The 22,488-nt window shown below is 33.2% G+C and overlaps 1 protein-coding gene across 4 annotated transcripts in view; it reads left to right on the top strand.

Moving 5' to 3' along the window:
- The window catches only part of PTPN4 (protein tyrosine phosphatase non-receptor type 4), a 160,515-nt gene that overhangs the window by 133,018 nt on the left and 5,009 nt on the right, over positions 1-22,488 (top strand). For all 4 annotated transcript variants that reach the window (XM_037523229.2, XM_037523228.2, XM_054699631.1 and 1 more), the window contains 11 exons: positions 307-466; positions 3,264-3,347; positions 3,438-3,494; positions 5,727-5,883; positions 8,775-8,941; positions 10,043-10,133; positions 10,214-10,275; positions 14,659-14,805; positions 16,327-16,455; positions 18,637-18,785; positions 20,284-20,419. In XM_037523229.2, the coding sequence (XP_037379126.1) occupies positions 307-466; positions 3,264-3,347; positions 3,438-3,494; positions 5,727-5,883; positions 8,775-8,941; positions 10,043-10,133; positions 10,214-10,275; positions 14,659-14,805; positions 16,327-16,455; positions 18,637-18,785; positions 20,284-20,419 (1,339 nt within the window). The remainder of the gene's footprint in view (positions 1-306; positions 467-3,263; positions 3,348-3,437; positions 3,495-5,726; positions 5,884-8,774; positions 8,942-10,042; positions 10,134-10,213; positions 10,276-14,658; positions 14,806-16,326; positions 16,456-18,636; positions 18,786-20,283; positions 20,420-22,488) is intronic.

Raw genomic sequence — 22,488 nt, 5'->3', positions numbered from 1 at the left:
CTCTTACCCAGTTGTCTCTTAGATGATCTCAGCACCCTTTCTCAGATTCTAATTCTTGTTGCACTGTTGAGGTCATTACTTTCATTAATCATGTTTTATTTTTAAATACATTGGGCCAGTCATTTACATTTGCTAGGCTGTCCCAGGTGTTTTTTCTGTGGAATGACTCATTCTGCATTCTGATTTCTTTACCTGCTTTCTTAAGTACCTATGACTCTACTGAAAACCTTAAAAAGCAGGTTCTTGATTTCCTTTTTTCAATTAAGACACCTTCCAAAATAAATTTTCCCCTTTTTTCCTATCTAGATCACAAGAGACCCCTGGAGATGGACAGCCTCCAGCTCTACCACCCAAACAATCAAAGAAAAACAGTTGGAACCAAATTCATTGTTCACATTCTCAGCAAGATCTGGAAAACAATATCAGTGAAACATTTGATGTTCCATCTTCCCCTGAAAAATCTACTGTAAGTAGTTTCTTCAAATACTCTCACATTTCTTTGAAATTGTTGAATCATAAATGAAATTTCTTTTGTGTATTGGCATGTTTTATCTGTGAGTCATACTACCAAACTTTCTTTTTCCACCTTAAGTCTGCTCATGATTTGTCCCATGATATAAGCCTCTTATCACTTACTCACTTTTATTGTCACTTGTTAAATGTTCTAGGAATTAATCCATGATAAACTTAAGTGATTCAGTCTTGCAAAACACACATAACCAAAACAAATGCTAATAATCCGTTAAATGCCATTAAATTTTATATTTTATATATTTCACTGAACTCAGAGAACTTATAGTTTTCATCAACATTTTGAAGTAAGTATATATCCTTGGAATACATGATCACTCTCTGGTCTACAAAATATATTTATGAATTATCTTGGTACTTTTTCTTAGCAGTGGTGCTTTTACCACAACAAATTGTAAATTATTGGAATCCTTTGATTTATGAATTTTCATCACTTTCTCAAGTAGATACTATATTCATGAAGAAGTATAAAGGCAGACAAAAACATGGGTATTTTTTAGGAAATGTTGAAGGGATGTCAGGAAATGAAGTAAAATACAGAAATAGAGGAGATCCATAGCATGTATTAGTAGCATTCAGCACAAAAAGTTTCTGTTGGCCATTGTACTTGTAGTCCTTTCGATTTTTCACCCATAGTTCTCCATATTATCTAAAGTTGAAAAGCAAGAGGTGGCCACTCTATTCTCCCTTACTTACTGTTCCACCACCGCAGACACGTGAGAAATAAATCAGAATCTTTCTAACAATGAGTGACAACTTTAGTGCTGCCTGTGTGATAATTCTCATGAGTCATTAATTCATGCATTCAGTCATTGGTTCACAGTTACTGAAGTCTGTGTTCGAGGAACTTTAGTGGGTAGTAGGAATACAAAAATAATGCAATATGTTAAATAATTTCTAGTTCATTTTGTTTGCTCATTCATGCAAAATTGTTGAGTACTTGTATGTACCACGCAATATTATAGGCTCTGGTGATATAATGGAATAAAATGAGAAAGAAAAAACAATTCTGCTTTCAAGAAACTTATAATCTAGGGATAAGGGCAAGACAAGCAGTAAACAAAGTAAATAATTTACATATCTATCATGTTAGCTAGTATAAATGCCAGGGAAAAGAAAACAGAAGGGATATAGGGCATTTCGAGTGTAGAGTGCTACAATTTTAGATAGTGTATGCCGGGGATGAACTTAATGATTAGCCATGTAGATATTTAGTGGAAGAGCAGGAAGGTGAGTGAATAACAGGGACAAAGATAGGAGTATGACTGATTTGGTCAGGGAACACCAAGGGAGTCACTGTGGCTATAACATTGAGAGTTGATGACATATAGACAGTATTTTAAACCATGAGACAGAAAGCATCAAGTTAGTGTGTGTATGTATAGATATGTATAGATATCTAAGTGATTCTAGAAATTGAACCTTTGATCTTCCACATTGTAAATATGAAAGGAATGAAAAGTATCAGCAAAGGAGACTGAAAAGATTCAGTCTTAGTCAACTGAATCTTAGTCAACTGAAATTAGACAGCTGGCTATGGGAAGACAGCCACAGAGATAGAGACCAACGTTGTCAGATGTTACTGGTAAGTCAAATAAGATGAGGAAGGAGAACACTGGATTAGTAATGTGAATATCTTTGATGGCCTTAGCTGCAACAGTTCCATCTGGGAAAATAGCCTGACTCTAGGATGATGGGATTGGAAAAAATAGAAACAGCATATACGGACAGCACTTTCAAGAAGTTTAACAGCAAGAAAAAAGAGAAAAGTGGGAGTGGATTTCAGAGCTCTTTTTTTCCTAATGGCGGAAAGAAATAAGGTTATTTCCTAGAAAAATATGAGAAATGGATAATGTAAGAGAGTGGAGAATTGCTATAATATTCTTGAGTGTGGAAGAGGGATGGGATCTAAAGCAAGAAGGGAAACAGTTTGAAAGCAGTAAAAGTTCTGTAATTAGAAGTGATTATAGGGAGTCAGATATGAAAATAACTAATCAGCTGTGGACGTAAGGGAAAACTTCTTAGAGTGATCATTTCTGACTTGTGTCTTTAAGGGTCAGTGAGAATTAGCTAGTATCCTCAAAGAGCCGGCATAAAATATGTTAAGTGAAATAAGCAATAGTAATGAAACGTGTGTTATGGGTTTCATAGATGTAGAATATCCAGAACAGATAAAAAAAATTAAACCATGGATGAATAGGACTTAAGGAATAGGGGAATGACTACAAATGGTACCAGGTTTTTGAGGGGAATGATGAAAATGTTCTAAAATTAAATGGCAGTGATACTTGTACAACTCTGTTATCTGTAGTAAGAAGTATTATATACTTAAATGGGTAAACTGTATGGTATGTGAATATCTCAAAAAGCTGATTTTTAAAAAGCAGAGTAGTAATGTGAATTCATCCAACATTGATGAGCACTTGCTATGTACAAAGCTAAAGCCAAGTTCTAGGGGATATTGCAATTAATAAATCAATTAACATAAAGTCTGTTCATCATCCCACTTTTAGTATATCACACAGTGGCAAGAAGGCATGAGAAAATATATCCTAGTTGAGGTAGCTGCAGGTTATTAGTTGAAACTTACTTTCCCGAATCAACATTTTAATTAGAATTATGATTCTTAGTATACTACAGATAATATTAACATACAAAAAGCATGCTTCATGTGTATCCGCAGGATAGATTATAGATGGAAATTGAAAGTTATTTATTTGTGTCTTTTTAAGCCTAACGGAGGTATTCCACATGATAATCTAGTTCTAATCAGAATGAAACCTGATGAAAATGGAAGGTTTGGATTCAATGTTAAGGTAACCTAGAATTAATTTGTATTCACTTTTAAAATAAAAATATTCCTGCTTTGATAATATTTGACTATGTTTACTTGCTCTGTCTTTAAGGGAGGGTATGATCAGAAAATGCCTGTGATCGTGTCCCGAGTAGCTCCAGGAACACCTGTGAGTTATCTAAATTTTGCAAGTAAATCCTATTTTCAAGAATATGTACTGTCTTATTTTTTTATTTGTTTAAATAAAGGAAATGTAATCATTTTATTTATCAAGAGTCAAATGTTGTTGATTGAATCCCTTAAATTGTTGGGAGATTAGTTTTTTATTTATTCCCTGTCTATAAGTTTTTAATCTTTGATTTTGCAAAGTAGCTATTTCTGAGTTTCAGTGCTTTTAACAGATTCTATCATAATTATTCTTTTAACCACCAAAATCTAGAAAATGTAGTTTTCATTTTGCTTTTTCATTTGCTTGTTTTTTCACTTAGAATTGTTTATGTACATTCTATTTGCCTATTTTTGTTTAAAAATTCTGCTTTAAACAGAAATGATAAACAGTGATTTCCCCTCCCCCCCCACCCCTGGTATGGACAATATTTTAAACCTATTACAAACATGCTAAACGAAAGTAGAGAAACATTTTATGGACTATATAATGTACCTATCATTCAACTTTAGCATTTATGAATGCACAACATAAGAACAGTTTTTTTAATTGTGGGTGCTATATCTTTATTGATCTTATATTATATCTAAAAATATTAAATTCCCATACATATTGTTGTCAACTCTGATTTTTCTTACCTAAATGATCTATCTTCAAGGACTTTCAGTCAGCACCTTTTATGATTTAACTCTTTCTGTCCTAGGAAAGGGCATGAACCAGTAGCCTGAGAGAAAGATATATATGCTTATTTAGTACTTCGCAGCAACCTCAAAGTTGGTTTGAAGATCATAGTAAGGATTGATCAAGAATATCATATGTTTCATTCTGCTTTTTAAGGACTTTGTTGGATACTTACAGAATATCCCTGGCTTATGCATAAATACAAAATTTATCATATAATTGTATATAGAGGTATCTCACAAAACTCAAGGACAAGATTGAAGTCTGAAATCTAGAAAGAATTTTAAAAATTATCAGTACACTCTTTTTTACCTCTATTTCTTTTTTTTTTTTTTTTTTAAAGATTTATTTTTATTTATTTATACAAGCACTGGGTACAGTCAGTAGCGCGGGAGGGTGAGAGAATTCACCAGAGCCAGAGCGGGGAGCAGAGCAGGCAGAAGGACCAAAGCACACTGCTGAGGGGAGCAGCGGGCGGCAGGAGAGGTCTGCGTGCCATGTGGGACCCGCCTCTGGTGGTCGGGGAGCAGCCGGGGATTGAACCGGCGCTGCAGAGGCTGCAGGCAGCTTCGCAACCCAGCGCTCAACCGCTGCGCCACCGGGGAGGCCCTTTACCTCTATTTCTTTATATATCCTCTATTTCTTTATATGTGACTGTTCCGTTGAGAATCAAAGTGAAAGCTTATCAGAAATAAATAATACTTGTCTCCTTCTTACTGTATAGCCTAAAATGGAGTGAGAATTTTTTTTTCTTATACTGGTAAATTGTCATAATTCTTTCTAAGTATGAATCCACTTCCAACATTTTGTCCTTTGCATTTCAATGTTGTGAAAAATGTGTCCTTAAATGAGAAGTTTTTTACCATCTTTGTCCTTCTCATCACAGCTATAGTTATCGTTTATGTCAATAAATAAGTTAACTTTCACTAAATTCTTTTCTCTATAGCTAGTTTCTCAAACAGTAGTAGTGTTACTATTTCCACCATCCACTTTATCTTATGCAACTCTATTTACATTCAATTAGAATTTCACTTGTACTGTTACTTTTTGTTTCTTTGCTACACTTTAAACTTTTAAAACTCTAAACTTCCCTCTTTTGTGCCCATTTTTACTTGGATTTATTACTGGAAGATAAGTAAGCAACACAAGTATCTGCTTTTCTGTCTCCACATAAACTGATAAACAGAAGCACAGTCACAAATCACCAACAAACTTTGAAAGAAGTAGTGTGATTGATCACCCATAATAATGTCTATCTGTTATTTCTGTAGTTGTTTGTGGACTGATGAGCTAGTAACAAAGTTTGTACTTTATGCAATTTTTCACAATTAATAAATCACAGTAACTGAAATCTGAGCCATGGTACAGGGAGAATGGTGTTATTATTTAGGTAATAGGGAAAATAGTATCTTCAAGGAAAAACTAGATTTCTTTTTTTAAAAATAGATGATTACAATATGCTTTTCTGTATGTATTTGTCATTCTGCTGATTCCTATGTTTTATCTTCAGAAAGCCAAGTACAGATCTCAGACCTTATTTGCATTACGTTACAGGCTGACCTCTGTGTCCCCCGATTGAACGAAGGGGACCAAGTTGTACTGATCAATGGTCGGGATATTGCGGAACATACCCATGATCAGGTTGTCCTGTTTATTAAAGCTAGTTGTGAGAGACATTCTGGGGAACTTGTGCTTTTAGTTCGGCCTAATGGTAAGTAATCTATGTAGCATTGGATATTTTCCATAATTCATTAGTAATTATTGCAGACACAGCAGCCAGAGTGAGCTTTTAGAACATAAATTATGTCATGGTGGTTTCATGCTCAAAGCAGAGTGGCTTGCATCCACACCTGGAGCAGAAGTCAAATATTTGGTCCCCCTTTGTATAAAACAGTCTTCCTCACTCTCCTCTATCTTATATTGCCTTTATTTCTGTTTCTTCTGTCTACAGCACTCCTCTCAATTCTTATAAGATTTATTTCCTCCTTAATTCAGGGATCTGCTCAGGTATCACCCTCAGGAAGTCTTCTCTTGACTACCGTGATTAAAATAGCCCTATCACCCCACAATTACTCAGTAATAGTAGTGAGTACTTAATAATATTCAGTAATACTTGTTGAATGAATAATTTTGAGCTCTGTTCTCTTTAGAAAATGCTGTAGCAAGCTAGTCAAAGTATTTTTCCAAAGGGCCTTTCATGTGCTTTCAGTGGCTAATACCTACTTGCCTAATGTTGTCTCCTGATCTGGACAGCTGACTTGTTAATTCATAATCTGAAATACAGGTTTGGAGAAATCTTAATAATCTCTGGCTACTTTGCTCATTGGAGTTGCCACTACAACATCCTGCTGATGATGTCTGTACTTAGTATACTCTAAAGCAGTTCATTCCCCCTTCAAATAATTTGAACTGTTTTAATTAGTTGAACTAAAATTCCATCTTCTTTTAGTACTATTGTTCCTAATTCTATCACTGTAGAATTAATGCAGAATAAATTCACTCTCTCTACTTTTCAGTTTTTTGTAATAACTAATTTTAGCAGAAACCTTCGCTCTTTCTTCATCTTAGCAACCCTAGACCCTTTAACCAGTGCTCATATGGCATTATTTCAAGTTCCTTGAAGACCATCAATGAACAATATACTGTTAATAGTAGTTTTAGCCACAATACTAGTTATTGGTCAATGCCATGTTACCAGTTGTTGAATAAGTACTACAGGGAAGTAAAAATGTAATTAGAACTGCACCTATTCCCTCACCACACCTAACTGCAAAAGTTTGTGAGAAAACACTTTTAAGAAAAATATAAAACTTTTATTTTGCCCCTGGTACAAACAGGAATTTTTTTTCATCTTTCTACTTTGTGTTTTTCTGTATTCTTGGTCTAGAATTGACTTTCTGGAAAAATGCAAAGGACAGAACATTCACTTTGAGGAATTCATTCCTTTATACCTGATATTTAGGAGATACATTATTAGGCATTTTCTGTCAAATAAAATGCCTTAAATTTTATGCCAAAAATTACGTCTTCTCATTTTTGTTTGCTCTGTTTTCTCTTCATAACAAATCCTAAAGAACTTAGTAAAAATAGCCAATAGTTACTAAAGTTATACTTGCATCATCTCTCTTTTGTATATTATCATTTAACTTTTATAGCTTTCCAATGAGTGAGGTGAATTATCCCCATTTTATCGTTGAAGACACTAAGGCACCAAGACATTCAGCTGTTTGTTCACAATTCATGACTAGAACAGAGCCAGAAAATGAACAAAAGCCCTTATTATGAAAAAAACCTGGCCTTTTTATAATTACAAGTCACTTAACTTATACTGTATAGTCTAATACCTATTTATTGGCAAACAGTTTTTCTAATATTGTTTTATGTTCATTGAATCAAAGACTTGTATTTACTTTCAGTGTGGGTCTGTCATGTCTGTTTTTATTTGAAATAACATACAATTAAAATTTTCAGTTATGTTTGTAAAAGTATCAGGGAAAAAGCAGCTAGTTTTTCTGGGTTTTTCGCCCTTTAAGTGATTTTTCTTCATAGGCAAAATAAATTCATAAATTTTTGCCTTTTTTATTCATTTGGGAAATTTGTCCTCAGAAGTACACAAATATTTCAGCAAGAACCAAACCTCTTTGACAAGGGCAAAGAGACCCTTTGCTTGACTGCATACTTTAGAGGGCTCTAGTCTGGCTGTCCTTCAGATTTGTCCCTCTGCATGGGGTAGGGATTTTGTAGGACCAAGGGGGCATTACAAGCCATTGTCTGTGACTTTTCCTTTCTCTAAAACCACCCTTTTCAACCTTCATTTTTCTGTCCAGATATTTTTATTCCCATTTCCTGGGCCTGTGGTGATTTTCCCCAGTTAATTTACCTAAGGGTGGATCAACAACCTATGTGTCCATAGATAATGGACATGACAGTATGACTAAGAGGCAGCAATTTGCAGATGAGTGTAGAACAAGCTCACATATCAACTCAGATGTTCCTGCCTATCTATGGTTATAGGCACCCATGTTAAAGAATGGAGCTGAGGGTGGGAGAAGTAGAGTAGACTGGAGGCCAGAATCTAAAGTCTGGTTCTCTTTACACTACATAACCATGAATTCTGACCTAATTATCATTTAAAATCTGGCCTCTCTGGCTGTTTTATAGCTATATCTAGGAATGAAGATAGAACATATTTTGTTTAATACTCTTCAATTTATTTGTAACTTTTTATAACTAGACATATGAGATATATGTGTGTGTATATATATATATATATATATATATATATATATATATATTACCCCCATTTGTGTTATCTTTAGCTTCCACAAATTAAAGACAGATATGTTCAGAGATGCTTCTTTTTCTTAAGTCTCTTTAAGGTATAGACATTTTCAGCAATACAGCCAAGAACCCTTCTTTTCCCCGAGACTAAAGTTCTACAACTCTGCAACCTTTCCATCCCTGCACAGTGGCAGCAGACTCCGCTCTGATGAATTATGAATAAATGAATTATTTTTCCTGACACAAAATTAAATACCTGGTCAATTCCTTTCTCCAAGTCATTAAGATTTCCACATGTTTTTTTGGTCTTTGTTTTTTTAGCTGTATATGATGTAGTGGAAGAGAAGCTGGAAAATGAGCCAGACTTCCAGTACATTCCTGAGAAAACCCCACTAGATAGCACCCATCAGGATGACCATTCCCTCCGGGAGTCGATGATACAGCTAGCTGAGGGGCTTATCACTGGAACAGTCCTTACACAATTTGATGTAAGTAATTTTGTTGTATAGAAAAGATGTTTCGCCCATATTTTCTTTTTTAAAGATTTATTTATTTATGCATACAAGAGCTAGGGTGTAGGCCAGAGGTGCAGGGGTGGGGAAGTGAGAGGATTCACCAGAGACAGAGTGGATAGCAGAACAGGTGGATTGACTGAGTTACACTGCAGAGGAGCAGCAGGAGAGAAAGGAGAGGTCTGTAGCGCCATGTGGGTCAGCTCCCTGTCTAGGGATCGAACGCATGCTGCAGTGGCTGGCCATAGCTTCATAGTCCTGAGACTTAACCCCTTGTGCCAGCAGGAAGGTCCCATATTTTCTAATTAATTTCATTGTTTCTTAACTGGCTAATCTGCTGTCAGTTATAATTCTATGAACTAAAATAGTATTCTGAGAAATATTTGACATAAAAGGAGTTCTAATATGCAAAGTTTTTAAAAATTTCTCCCCAAATACTAGCTTTGGTTATATAAATATGTGTCTGTTTTAAAGAAAGAAATATTGAGATATGATACATCATCCAACTAATTTTTTTCTATAATTGTCTGTATAAAAGAAACAAACAAAGATAGACTTTAAAGTAGACTTTTTTAAATTCCAAGTTAAAGGAATTAACTTGTGGACCTTGGCATATATTTAATCCTGTAATTTTTGTCAGAGTAGTTAGCTATTACTAATGTTTGCTGTGCTGAAGTATATTTTACAGATGAGTTACTGTGACTGTAAAACATCAAAGGGATGTCAATTTTTCTTTTAAAATGTTCTTATTTTACATAAATATCTCAAAAATAAATGAAAGATAAATGTTATCTACAGCTTTGCTATTTAAAGCTGCAGGAACTTTTTTATAATCAAAACTGCTTTCACTTGTTTTACTATTTTTATGAACATGACATATAATTTATATCAGAAACTGCAAAATTAATGTTCACAAATCTGATTTAGTACCCTACCAGCCTGCATCACTGTATACGTGAAATATTCTGAGGAAAAAATTTTTTCTTGTTAGCATAGAAACAATTCTGAAAAACAGAACAGAAATTCTTGATGACTTGCTGGACTTATTTTGTACTTTTTCTTTTTTTTTTTTTTTAGCAACTATATCGGAAAAAACCTGGAATGACAATGTCTTGTGCCAAATTACCTCAGAACATTTCCAAAAATAGATACAGAGATATTTCACCTTGTAAGTATCTACCATCTCTGCATGTTAAATTTAAATCTTTTTAACATAACTTTATTCAAACATTCTTTTAAATTTTTCAGATGATGCTACACGGGTCATTTTAAAGAGTAATGAAGACTATATCAATGCAAATTATATAAATGTGAGTTTATTTTTATTATGCATTTGTCATTTGGAATAATTAAGGCCACTTTGAAATTTGAGATTTATTTTTTTTTTTGTAAAAGCCTAATCTTTTTTTAAAAGCCTAACCTAAACTTTCAGATATTAAAAAAAACTATAAAATTAGTATTAAAAAATTAGTTCAGCATTGGTATATTAGTATATACATAGAACAGTATAATGAAATAAGTCTACTCCTGAAAGAGATTCAATAAATACTAGGATTTTGTTTATGATAGTTTTTTAAGTCATTGGAGGTAAAACAGTTAATGGGTTGGGTGAACTGTCTAGTAGAAGAATCACTTGCTTTTTCTCTTAATGCATGATATAGAGAATCTCACTTATAACAAAAGTAGATTAAAAAGTTAAATGAACCGTCGTATATATATATTCCACTTCAACAATTATTAACATCCCACCTTGTTTCACCTATGCCCCTACTCATGCCCTCACCTATGCACATTATTTTAAACAGATCTATAAATTAATATTATTTAACTGTAAATACTGCACTTCCTCATTCTTGATGCCAACATGTACTTTAGCTACATCAAATATAAATGTAAAAATGGAATCATGAACATACTTGAAAGAAGTATGTGTGAATTGTTTATCTCAGAATGGGGAAGGTTTTTCTAATCTTAAACATAAGTCTAAGCTATTAAAAAAAAGGACTATGAATCTGGTACATAAAAGTTTAATCTGGGGATGTGTAAAACTAAAATGACAAACTAAAATTTAAAAATACTACAAAAGGCTTATTTCTTCAATATACCAAAGGCTCTGTAAATGAATATGCAAAATAAATACCATACAATGAAAATTGTAAAGGACATATGAAGACAATTCGTAGAAATGCATAGAAAAGGAAATGCAAATGGCATTTAAAAAATTTTATGGTCATTTTAAAATATTCAAAAGTAGAGAGAATAGTGCAACCTCATAAATATGTTATCCAGCTTCAAAAGCTATCAATCAATATATAGTCTTGTTTCTTTCATATTTTTCTCCCCACCACTGGACAGTCTTGTTTCATCTAAGCACTACCATAGATTATTGTTTAAGCTCAAATACATCATTTATTTGGTAAATTCAATTAATAAAGTTCTCAACAAACACTGAATTAGTAAACACTGAGTCATTGCTTCAAGGGGACCTACAGGAATAGGAGCCCTTGACCTTCCAGATAATTATATAACTTTGTTTCTGTTTAAAAGATACTTCAATAACAGTTGTTAATTCATTAACATTGAACTGTAGACAAACATCACTGTAGCTATGTCATGCCTAAAGGAAGCTTACCTAACATGTATTTTATCCATAAGACATGGCACAGTCTTCTTACTGCAATTCTACCCTTAGGGACCATTTTAAACCCTGAAATCCCCACCAATGAGCATAAATGTTTTTGTTTTATTTTATTTATTTATTTGTTTGTTTAGGAAGCACTTTTTTTTAATTTTATTTTTATTAATTTTTATTTTTATATTTTTATTTTTTTTAAATAAATTTTATTTTTATATTCCCCATACAATTGCAACCCCCTTATTTTGACCCCAATCCCTCCCTCCCCGCCCCCCACCCCCCATAGAGTGTCTCTGGTTCATAGTTGTTTGTCTCTGGTTCATAGTTATTCATTTTCCTGGTCCCTTATTTAAGTTTTCTAGATTTCTGCCATGAGTGAGACCATCTGGTATTTTTCTTTTTCTTTCTGGCTTATTTCGCTGAGCATGATCCCTTCCAGTGCCATCCATGTTGCTGCAAATTGCATGTGTTTATCTTTTTTGAATGCTGAGTAATATTCCATGGTGTATATGTACCACGTCTTCTTGATCCAGTCATCTATTTTGGGGCATTTGGGTTGGTTTCCAAAGCTTAGCTATTGTAAACAGTGCTGCTATAAACATTGGGGTGCAGGTGCTCTTTGGAATTGATGTTTCTGTGTCCTTTGGGTAAATACCTAGGAGTGGAATTGCTGGATCATATGGAAGCTCTATGTTTAGTAGGTCCAGAAATCTCCACACAGCTCTCCATAGTGGTTGGACCAGTTGCACTCCCACCAACAGTGGGAAGAGTTGAAGAGCAGCAGAAGAGTTCCTTTTTCTCCACATCCTCGCCAACATTTGTTGTTGCTAGTTTTTTTAATATGTGCCATTCTCATTGGAGTAAGATGGTATCATGGTAGTTTTGATTTGCATTTCCCTGATTACAAGTGATGTTGAACATTTTTTCATATGCCTGTTGGCCATTTGCATTTCCTCTTCAGAGAAGTTTCTTTTTAGCTCTTCTGCCCATTTTTTGACTGGATTATTTTCTTTGTTGTTGCTGAGTCTCATCAGCTCTTTGCAGATTTTTGTGATCAGTCCTTTATCATTAGTGTTGGGTGCAAAAATGTTCTCCCAGTTGGTGGGGTTTCTCTTTGTTTTTGTTATTGTCTCTTTTGCTGTGCAGAAGCTCTTTAATTTGATGTAGTCCCAGCTGTTTATCTTTGCCTTCACTATCACTGCTTTGGGTGATGTGTCTGTAAAGATGTCTTTGATGTGAATATCAAGTAGTGTTTCGCCTATATTTCCTTCTATGTATTTTATGGTTTCAGGTCTTATGTCTAGTTCTTTAATCCATTTTGAGTTGATTTTTGTGTATGGTGTGAGGTAGTGGTCAAGCTTCATTCTTTTGCATGTAGCGACCCAGTTTTCCCAGCACCATTTATTGAACCAACTTTCTTTGCCCCAAGAGCATAAATATTTTTAAAATGTGACACCAAATAGATCACAACATGGACACTCATTTACAATAATGAGAGCTGAGACAAGACAGAGTTGTAAATGTGCATGCACATCAAGTGACTCAAATTTTTCACCTCTGGGCATGTCTACAAATAACCATGCAAATACTACAAGTATTTGGGGGTTACAAATAAATTTTAGCAGTTATGTAAATTTGCAAATACAGAATCCATGAATAATGAGGATTGACTGTTTTAGTATATGCTTTTGATAAGGTCATTTTATTTTGACATCAAAATCACAATACCTTTATAACACTTCTAAAAGAAACAGTCAAATGCAGAAATAATGCATTCAGCTTAATTCACCAAAAAGTGCAAATTAAACTAAGGAATTTTTCACCAATTAGATTGAAATACCAAAAATTTCGCTAATTCCATGTGTAATCTATATCCTTTATCTGAAATGTTGGGATAAAATTAAAAATTTGCGATTCAAAGTTTTAAAAAAATTTTCAAAGGTTATTCAGTGCATATACCATATAAAGTAATAAGTTATAGCTTCAGCAGGCTATGAAACCTCACCTGAAATCAGAATATTAATAATCAACAGCAAGCAATTACTCCCACTAATAATAATAAAAAATCTTAGATCAGTTCAGGTCAGCTTTTCCTTTCAGATAAGTCCAGATACAAAAAAAATAGTACAAGCTTACACTTTGGAGCATTGGTATTAGCAGAATTAGGAATTAGATGAATTAGGTCTTAGGAGACAAATTTGGTTATATCCATCAAAATAAATTACAGTATATTTATAGCACTAAAAGTGTGCATTATTCTGACATGATCTCAAAGATAAAATGTGGAAAAAAAGAAAAAAGATGCAGAATATGCTACCGTTTGTTTTACAGATAAAGAGGAAGTTTTTGCATGTACATTTATGTTTATATATAGAATATTTCTGAAAGGATATATTAGAAACTAGAAAAATGGATTACCCTCTTGGGTGGCACCTGGAGACTGGGACGGGAAGGACTTCTTCTGTTTACTCTTTGGTGTTCTTCCAGTTGCCAGGTGTATGTCACACTTTCCTTTTTTTTTTTTTTAAATTAAAATGTAGTAAGATCATGACCTGTCACTTCCAAATATGATCTCTTGTCTAAAAATAATAAATTTAATAATTAATAATAATTTAAAAATTACATTATTTTGTAATATCCTTTTAAATTTATATATGCAAGATATATATGACATCCAAACTGAAAAACAAATTGTAGAATTTTTGTTCCTCACAAATTTTACCAATAAACTGTTTACAAGACCTATTTTTTCCTTACTAAATCTCTTAACTCTGAAACAGTGTTCCCTCTAAAGCTACTCTGTAAAACCATGAAGTACTTTGGAATATACTTAAGTTTCTGTTTCCATCAATTGAAAGATAAATACGTATAGGTGCTGGCTATTACTGAGCTATTTCTTCTACAGATAAAATAAGAAATTGTTGATAGATGTTTTATTGATTTTGCAGTTGATTGAGATTAGTTGTATTCAGTTATTTAATGGGTGGTTTTCATGTGCTTTATCACAGAAAAAAGTACTAAAGCAAAAGATTTTATTTTTACATCCTTTTCTTTTTAGATGGAAATTCCTTCTTCCAGCATTATAAATCAGTACATTGCTTGTCAAGGGCCATTACCACATACTTGTTCAGATTTTTGGCAGATGACTTGGGAACAAGGTTCCTCTATGGTTGTAATGTTAACTACACAAGTTGAACGTGGGAGAGTAAGTCATACTCGAATCTTACATACTTCTTATTTTTTTTTAATTATTTTGTCTATGTAGTCAGAATATTTACATTGGTTTAGTTTCTTTTGTAGCCTTTAAACTTCCCTTCCTATGGTGTCTTGCTTATGTGCTTGAAACTATGACTAACATGATAAATGTGATAATGTTTGCCATTATGAGCTCTATTATTTAAATGGATTACTATGTATTTAATAAGATATATTTGATATATCTTGTCAAATATATATTTGATTAATTCATACAACTCAACAATAAAATGACAAATACCCAATTTAAAAATCACCAGACATCTTAGTAGATGGTTCTCCAAAGAAGATATTCATATGGCCAGTGAGGTCATCAAAAGATGCTCAGCCTCATTAGTCATCAGGAAAATGTAAATCAATACTATAGCAATACACATTTCATATCTAGTGGGATGGCTTCATATGTAGTAAAATGGCTAGGGAAATTAAAAATGAGAAATAATAGTATTAAAGTGATGTAGAGAAAATGGAACCATCCTATACCACAAGTAGATTTGTAAATTAGTGCAGTCACTTTGGAAAACAGTCTGTTAATTCCTCAAAAAGCTAAACAAAGAGTTCCTATAAATCAACAATTTTCTCATAGGGATATCCGAGCGGATTGAAAACATGGCCACACAAAAACTTGTACATGTTTCCAACAGCATTATTCATTGTGGCCAAAAAAAGAAAACAGATCTGCCATAAAAAGTGTTTTATATTCATATAGTAGAATATTTGTTTGGCAAGAAAAAGGAATGAAGAATTAATATGCTCCAACATGGATGAACATGGAGAGCTTGCTAAATGAACAATGGCAGTCACCAGGGACCACATATTGTATGATTCCATATTATGAAATGTCCAGAACAGGCAGGTCCAGGGGGACAGAGAGTAGAGTAATGGTTTTCTCAGTCAAGGGTTGGAGAAGAGAGGTAAGATAGAAGAATAAAAATGCACAGTGATTATTAATGGTTATGGGATTTCATTTAGGAGTGATGGAAAATGATTATGGTGATAGTTGCACAGTTATATTAACATACAAAAAACAATTGTGTACTTTTAAATGAGTGAATTTTATGATAGGTGAATTTTATTAGTAAAGCTGTTCTTTGAAAGTCCTAATTATGAAAAAAATGGATGTGTTTGGCATTTTAGTTGATAGTTCTTTATTTCATTATTAATTTTAATCTAAAAAATATCAGAATTAAGGCACTGTTTTGCCACCTTCACAGTAGTATTAATTCAAGCAAGAGTTAATCATGAATGGTTAAACTTTGGTTGAAATTGTATTGCAGACAAGAATTTGTAATCTAAAAATAATATATTCAAGCATATTAGTTATTACAGAGGAAAACGTAGCAAAAATATTCATAGTTGACAGATTTAGGTAATTATTCTTGTAGCTCTTCTGCATGTTTGGAAATTTTTAAAAATTAAAATATTTAAAAATTGGAAAGCCTAAATTTTATATTAAATCTGTTGGTGTCAGGTTAAGTGTCACCAGTATTGGCCAGAACCTACAGGAAGTTCATCCTATGGATGCTACCAAGTCACCTGTCACTCAGAAGAAGGAAACACTGCATATATCTTCAGGAAGATGACACTATTTAACCAAGAGGTAGGAAGGCAAAATATTCATTCATTAGAACTATTATGTTCAAGGTAAAGATTTTGAAATTTGAAATGTTTTTAATCTGAATCCTGGTTACTAGGAAATAGTATAAAGTATTACTGAACTATTTACTTGGGAATCTTTTACAATAATTATTTCTAATTTCCATAAGTGATATAAATTGTCAGTGAAAAAATAATCTAGTGATTAATACCTGTTATTCTTACTACTTTATCTTCATAAAAATCATATTAGGGATGTGTTTGGGTACAGGATTTTTCTTCCAAGTAATATCAGTAAAGTACTTAGGTGCATCTGTGGAAATGGAAAGAAGAACTGAGGGCTATTTTATTATTCTCCTTAAGAGTGGACTGTAGAACAACTTCATAGTCTCCTCAGTATTATGGAGAAAAAGATCATAGCCAGAGGACAGATAATAGTTCTTTAATAGCTAGTCCTTACTATTAAGTGAATCAGTCCTCTTGGCTTCCAAATCCAAAGCTAGAAATGGAAACTAATTGATAAATTCAAATTCTTATGGGCTAGAGATTTCATTAGTGTGAATTTAGGTTTCAGGACATATACCATATAATCCTTGATCTGCTGTAATAAGGCAAACCAATAAGGTATTACTTCATTTTCCCAAAGAAATAGGAAAAATAGATTGTAATCGTCAGCATAGTCTCTTTGTTGTACTCCACTTATAGATTATTCATGGTGGATTTTCTATTCACATCCTGAGTACCTTGGAACTATGCTAGAACACAAATGAGAATCTGAAGTTTGAGCCAAGTGAGGGAAAATTTAGCAAAATTGGGGAAATATTTACATGAGGGATGAATAGATGGATGGATAAATAATGATACTATCCCAAAATTTTAAAAAAATATATATTTTTAAAGAGCTTTGGTGAAGAGCATATGAGAATTTATTACCAATTTTTATGGATTACAGGTAACATCAAACTTTTGGGTTTTTTTTTAAAGATTTATTTTATTTATGCATACAAGAGCTGAGGTTTAGGCTACTGGTGCAGGGTGGGGGGTGGTGAGAGGATTCACCAGAGATAGAGTGGAGAGCAGAACAGGTGGATTAACTGAAATACACTGCTGAGGGGAGCAGCAGATGAGACAGGAGAGGTCTGCTGTGCCATGTGGGTAGTTCCCTGGCCAGGGATCAAACTCCTGCAGTGACTGCCTATAGCTTCATAGTGCTGAGACTTAACCTCTTGTGCCACCAGGGAGGCCCAACATCAAACTCTTTTGTTAATAATAATTTGTTAGATACCTTCAATTCATTTTACAGAATTAAAGGCAGATAATACAGATTATGAAAAATTAGTTATCAGATGATATTGAGGTCTCTTTAGGAAGTCTTCATTCATTGGTCCCTTCCTTAATTACCTTTTACTTTTATGGTCTTATCAGGAAGCAGCCTTCAATGTAAATGACAATAACCAGATTTCATCATGTTGAATGACTACCAATTATTGAACATATGATTGAATGATTTATAGGTTCTCTCATAAGAGTCCTCTCATCATAAGATTGTCCTGGTGAGGTATACATATTATGTCCTCTTTCAGTTGAAGTAGGGATTAAACACCTTAACTGTTAGTCAAGATTTGAAACCAGATATATAAATCCAATATTTTTTCTTCATTACATCAACATTTGGTTCTGAAAAAAAAGAATTAAGTCCTGATTTGACTTTGTTTTTATGATCTCCAATTTTTAATCTACATGTTCAGATTTTATTTTCCTAATTTCCATTATTTTACTTGTATTTATGAAGATTAGCTCAACTTCAATAATAAAAAATTTCTTTTATCTTGCAATTTTTGTTCTCCTAACAAATTCTTTAATGGTCTTTATCTCTGAATCTTAATTTGTTTTTTCTTGTTTACTTTAATTATCACCTTTAGAATACTTTGCAAATACAGAAATGTAGTTATAAGAAGAGTAATGATTGAAGTAGCTGATACATAAATGAATATAACAGTTTCTGTAAAACAAATGCTTTTCTTTTCAATGTTAATTTCAGGTTTTATTGAATTTATTCATTACTTTTTTTGGTAGGTAAAGGGAGTGGTTTTTCTTGCTTTTCTTCTAAAATTAAAATCACATGAGTATTTATATTTTAAAGATAATTCCTAAGTCAAGGTGTGTAATTTTCATTTATACTTAGAAAAATGAGAGTCGTCAGCTTACTCAGATCCAGTACACAGCCTGGCCTGACCATGGAGTCCCTGATGATTCAAGTGACTTTCTGGATTTTGTTTGCCACGTACGAAATAAGAGGGCTGGCAAAGAAGAACCTATTGTTGTTCATTGCAGGTATTCTATTTCCTGTTTTTATGAATAATAGCTAAATAAATAGGTTATTTTTAAAACAGATTATGCATTTTATTTCATCCTTAAGTTGTAACTGTCATTATGAAGAAGAGAACTCAAATCTGTGTATTTAAGTTAAAAGGCAAAGGGTATATTCCAAAATGTGACTGGCAGAAACTTTAACATGTAAATGAAAAAAATGCGTTCTTATACTTCTCAGAAGTTTGTCTTTTTTATAGTTTAACTTCTCAGAAATTGGGATGCGTCTATAATTGGTAGTATCTTAGATTTGATGAAATATATAATATTGTAACATTAGTTTGTAGCCTAAGGTTTAGAATTTCCCCTCCCAACACAGTGTTCTTTCCTGGCCCAACGCCTGTCTGAGGACAGTTAATGAGTACACTCACCTTTCTTGGAAGGGCCCAACCTAAGGCCCTCTCTGGATATGCCTCTTCTAAGACTTCCTGGTGAACCATGTCAGATTGTCCTCCCTTCGTTTCAGACTCTGCCCCTCTAAAAGGGCCAAATATAATGACTCCAGCCTCTGTTGCTGCCAACCCAAAGATTTGAAAACAGAAATTATTTTCTCCCTATCTTTGCCACTTCTGCTACTAAGTGATTTTATTAGATGTATTGTGATATCCCTTAATTCTTAAACTTTCCAGCATTTTTTTTTTAATTTATGAAAGAACCAGGGTACAGGCCAGATGTATGGAGGGTGAAAGGATTCACCAGAGACAGAGCGGGGAACAGAACAGGCAGACTGATGAAACACACTGCTGAGGGGAGCAGTGGGTGAGACAGGAGAGGTCTATCGCGCCATGTGGGTATCTCCGTGGCTGGCGGGGATCAAACCGGCACTGTAGAGGCTGCTGACAGCTTCACAGCACTGTGTTTACCGCCTGTGCCACCAGGGAGGCCCTTTCCAGCACTTTCTAAGAGCAAACTTTCAAATTATCTGAAGATTGTAAACTAAATACTTGAGAGGCAAAATGACTGGAGTGGTGAATTCATTTGGCTAGTTCATATCCTAAGTCTCAAATACTACTGTATCTTTGTTCATAGAGAATATTTCAAAAAGTTATTCATGAGTAGCTCAGTGATAAAATTTAATCAAAACTAAATTTACTTGTAAAAACTGATTTATTTGAATATATAAAATACTGTTCTTTTATGCATTTACTAATGATTATTGAAATTCTGTTATGTTGTCTTTTAAAGGGTTATTGCTCCAATAACCTTCTGTTTTTATATTTTAAAATTTAAAATTTTGAAATAGTGTTGTTATAACTAACAGTAGGGAGGAGACAGATAAAAACATTTAATTTGTATTAGTGATTTTTTTTCTAGTTGGCTTGCTACCTTCATAACATAGAACATTAAAATGAAGATATTCTGCTGTATTGTGATTCCGTATTTTAATTTTCTACATCAATACCACAAGAAGTTTTAACAGAATAGTATCAGTAAGACCTTGCCCTGTATTTGTCTTTTTTAGTGCTGGGATTGGAAGAACCGGGGTTCTTATTACTATGGAAACAGCCATGTGTCTCATTGAATGCAATCAACCCGTTTATCCACTAGACATTGTAAGAACAATGAGAGATCAGCGAGCCATGATGATACAAACACCTGTAAGTACTATTTCGTGTACAAATGTGTATTTGCAACATAGAGATTTTAATTATCAATGCATATTTTAAAGCATATTTTTATCTTCAAATTCCCCATTGAGATAGTATTTTCCGACACTTAGAACCAGAGCTGGCCTACCACTTGTTTCTGTAAATAAAGTTTTATTGGCACACAGTCATGCTCATTTGTTTACTTATTATTTATGGTTGCTTTCACTCTGTAATAACAGCTGAGAAGGTTGCAACAGGCATCATATGATCTAATACAAAGCCTAAAATATTTACTGTTTGATCTTTTACAGAAAATGTTTGTCTGTACCACCTGAGCATGTTAATTCTTGAGTCCTTAAACAGGCACAGGTGTAACTTTTTGTATAATACTTTGTCAAGTGAAATGCTGAGATGATATTAATAGTATCCCTGAACTGAGAATCTTGATAGCCCCACTTTCAGTGAAAAAGCTGTGGTGAAATCACCTTTCTTTTTTTAATATAAAAACTGGAATTATAGCAACTAGAAAAATCATAGAACTTAAGCTACTAATTTATTATGTATTCTAGAATTATTCTGAATTATCTTCTAGAAATCAAAAGAAGAATCATGAAATTTTAGAGTTACTGTTAATACTTTTTGTATATTAAGCCACTGTGAAATGTTAGCATTGTTGGTGGTATTAAGGTTACTGAAGAGAATTGACATGTGATCTAGTAAGTGCCTAAGTGCCTGTCATTTTTTGAGTTTTTCATTATGGAAAGTTTAAAATATTCGCAAAAGTAAACAATGTACTAACCACTATTTTGACATCTCAGACCCAACAATTGCCATATTGTTTCACCTGTTCTGCAACCTACTCTTACCATATTTGAAGCAAATCCTAGACATTATATCATTTTGTCTGTAATTTTAGTGTGCATATCTAAAAAATGAGGAATATTTTTGCTTCTAAACAAAGCCTAATACCATTATCACACTTAAATGTAGTTAACAATAATCATTTGATAATAATCAAATTTCCAGTGATCTCAGAATGTCTTAGCCATTCTGAGATCACTTTTTTCCTTTTAGAACACATCCCTTTAAAGTTTGATGGCTTTAGTATATCAGAATTTTACAACCATCATTTCTAGCTAATTTTTTTCCTACCATCCCCATTTTCCTTTGACCCAGCCTTAGGCAAACACTAATCCTTCTGTTTCTATAGATTAATCTATTCCATATCTTTCATATGAATAGAATCATACAGTTTGGTTTTTTTTTTTGTAATTGACTCTAGTTAGCATAATATTTAAAGTTTTATCTATTCTGCAAGCATTTGTTAGCACTTCATTCCCTTTTTTAAAATGTCTTTTTATTGCTGAATATTATTCCACATTTTGTTTTTTCACCTGGACATTTGGATTATTTCCACTTTGAGGCTATTGTAAATAATGCTGTCATGAACATTTGTATATACATTTTTTGTGTGAACATGTTTTCATATCTCTTGGTTATATCCCCATAAGTAGAATTGCAGAGTCTTATGGTTAACTAATTTGTTGAGAGACAGCCAGGCTGTTTTCCAAAGCAGCTACGCCAATTTATAGTTCATCTGGCTGGCAGTGAGTGAGGTTTCCATTTTCTGCACATCATCAATACTGATTGTCCTTTTTAAATGTTGCCATTCTACAGAACAGAAAGTGGCATCTTACTGTGGTTTTGACTTACAATTCCCAAGTAGCTAGTGATCTGTATCTTTTCATGTACTTACTTATTTGTAGATCTTCTTTGGAAAAGTGTCTATACAAGTCTTTAACTCTTTTCAAAAAAAAATTTTTTTTGGTCATTTTATTGTTGAGTTGTAAGAGTTCTTCATATTTTCTGAATATAAATCTTTATACATCTATGATTTGCAAATGTTTTCTTCCACCCTGTCCATTTACTTTCTTGATTATATCATTTGAAGCACAAAATTTGTCTTTTTTCAATCGCATGCTGTTGGTGTCATATGTAAAAAAAAATTAAAGGTCACAAAACACACTCCTGTTTTCTTTGCAGCGTTTTATAGTTTACCTCTCACATTTAAGTGTCTG

This window comes from Talpa occidentalis, unplaced genomic scaffold (genome assembly GCF_014898055.3).
Source record: "Talpa occidentalis isolate TD23 unplaced genomic scaffold, MPIMG_talOcc4v2.1 talOcc4.3, whole genome shotgun sequence".
NCBI lineage: Eukaryota > Metazoa > Chordata > Mammalia > Eulipotyphla > Talpidae > Talpa > Talpa occidentalis.
Note: the sequence above shows the minus strand (reverse complement) of the source record. Positions and strands in the feature narration are given on the sequence as shown.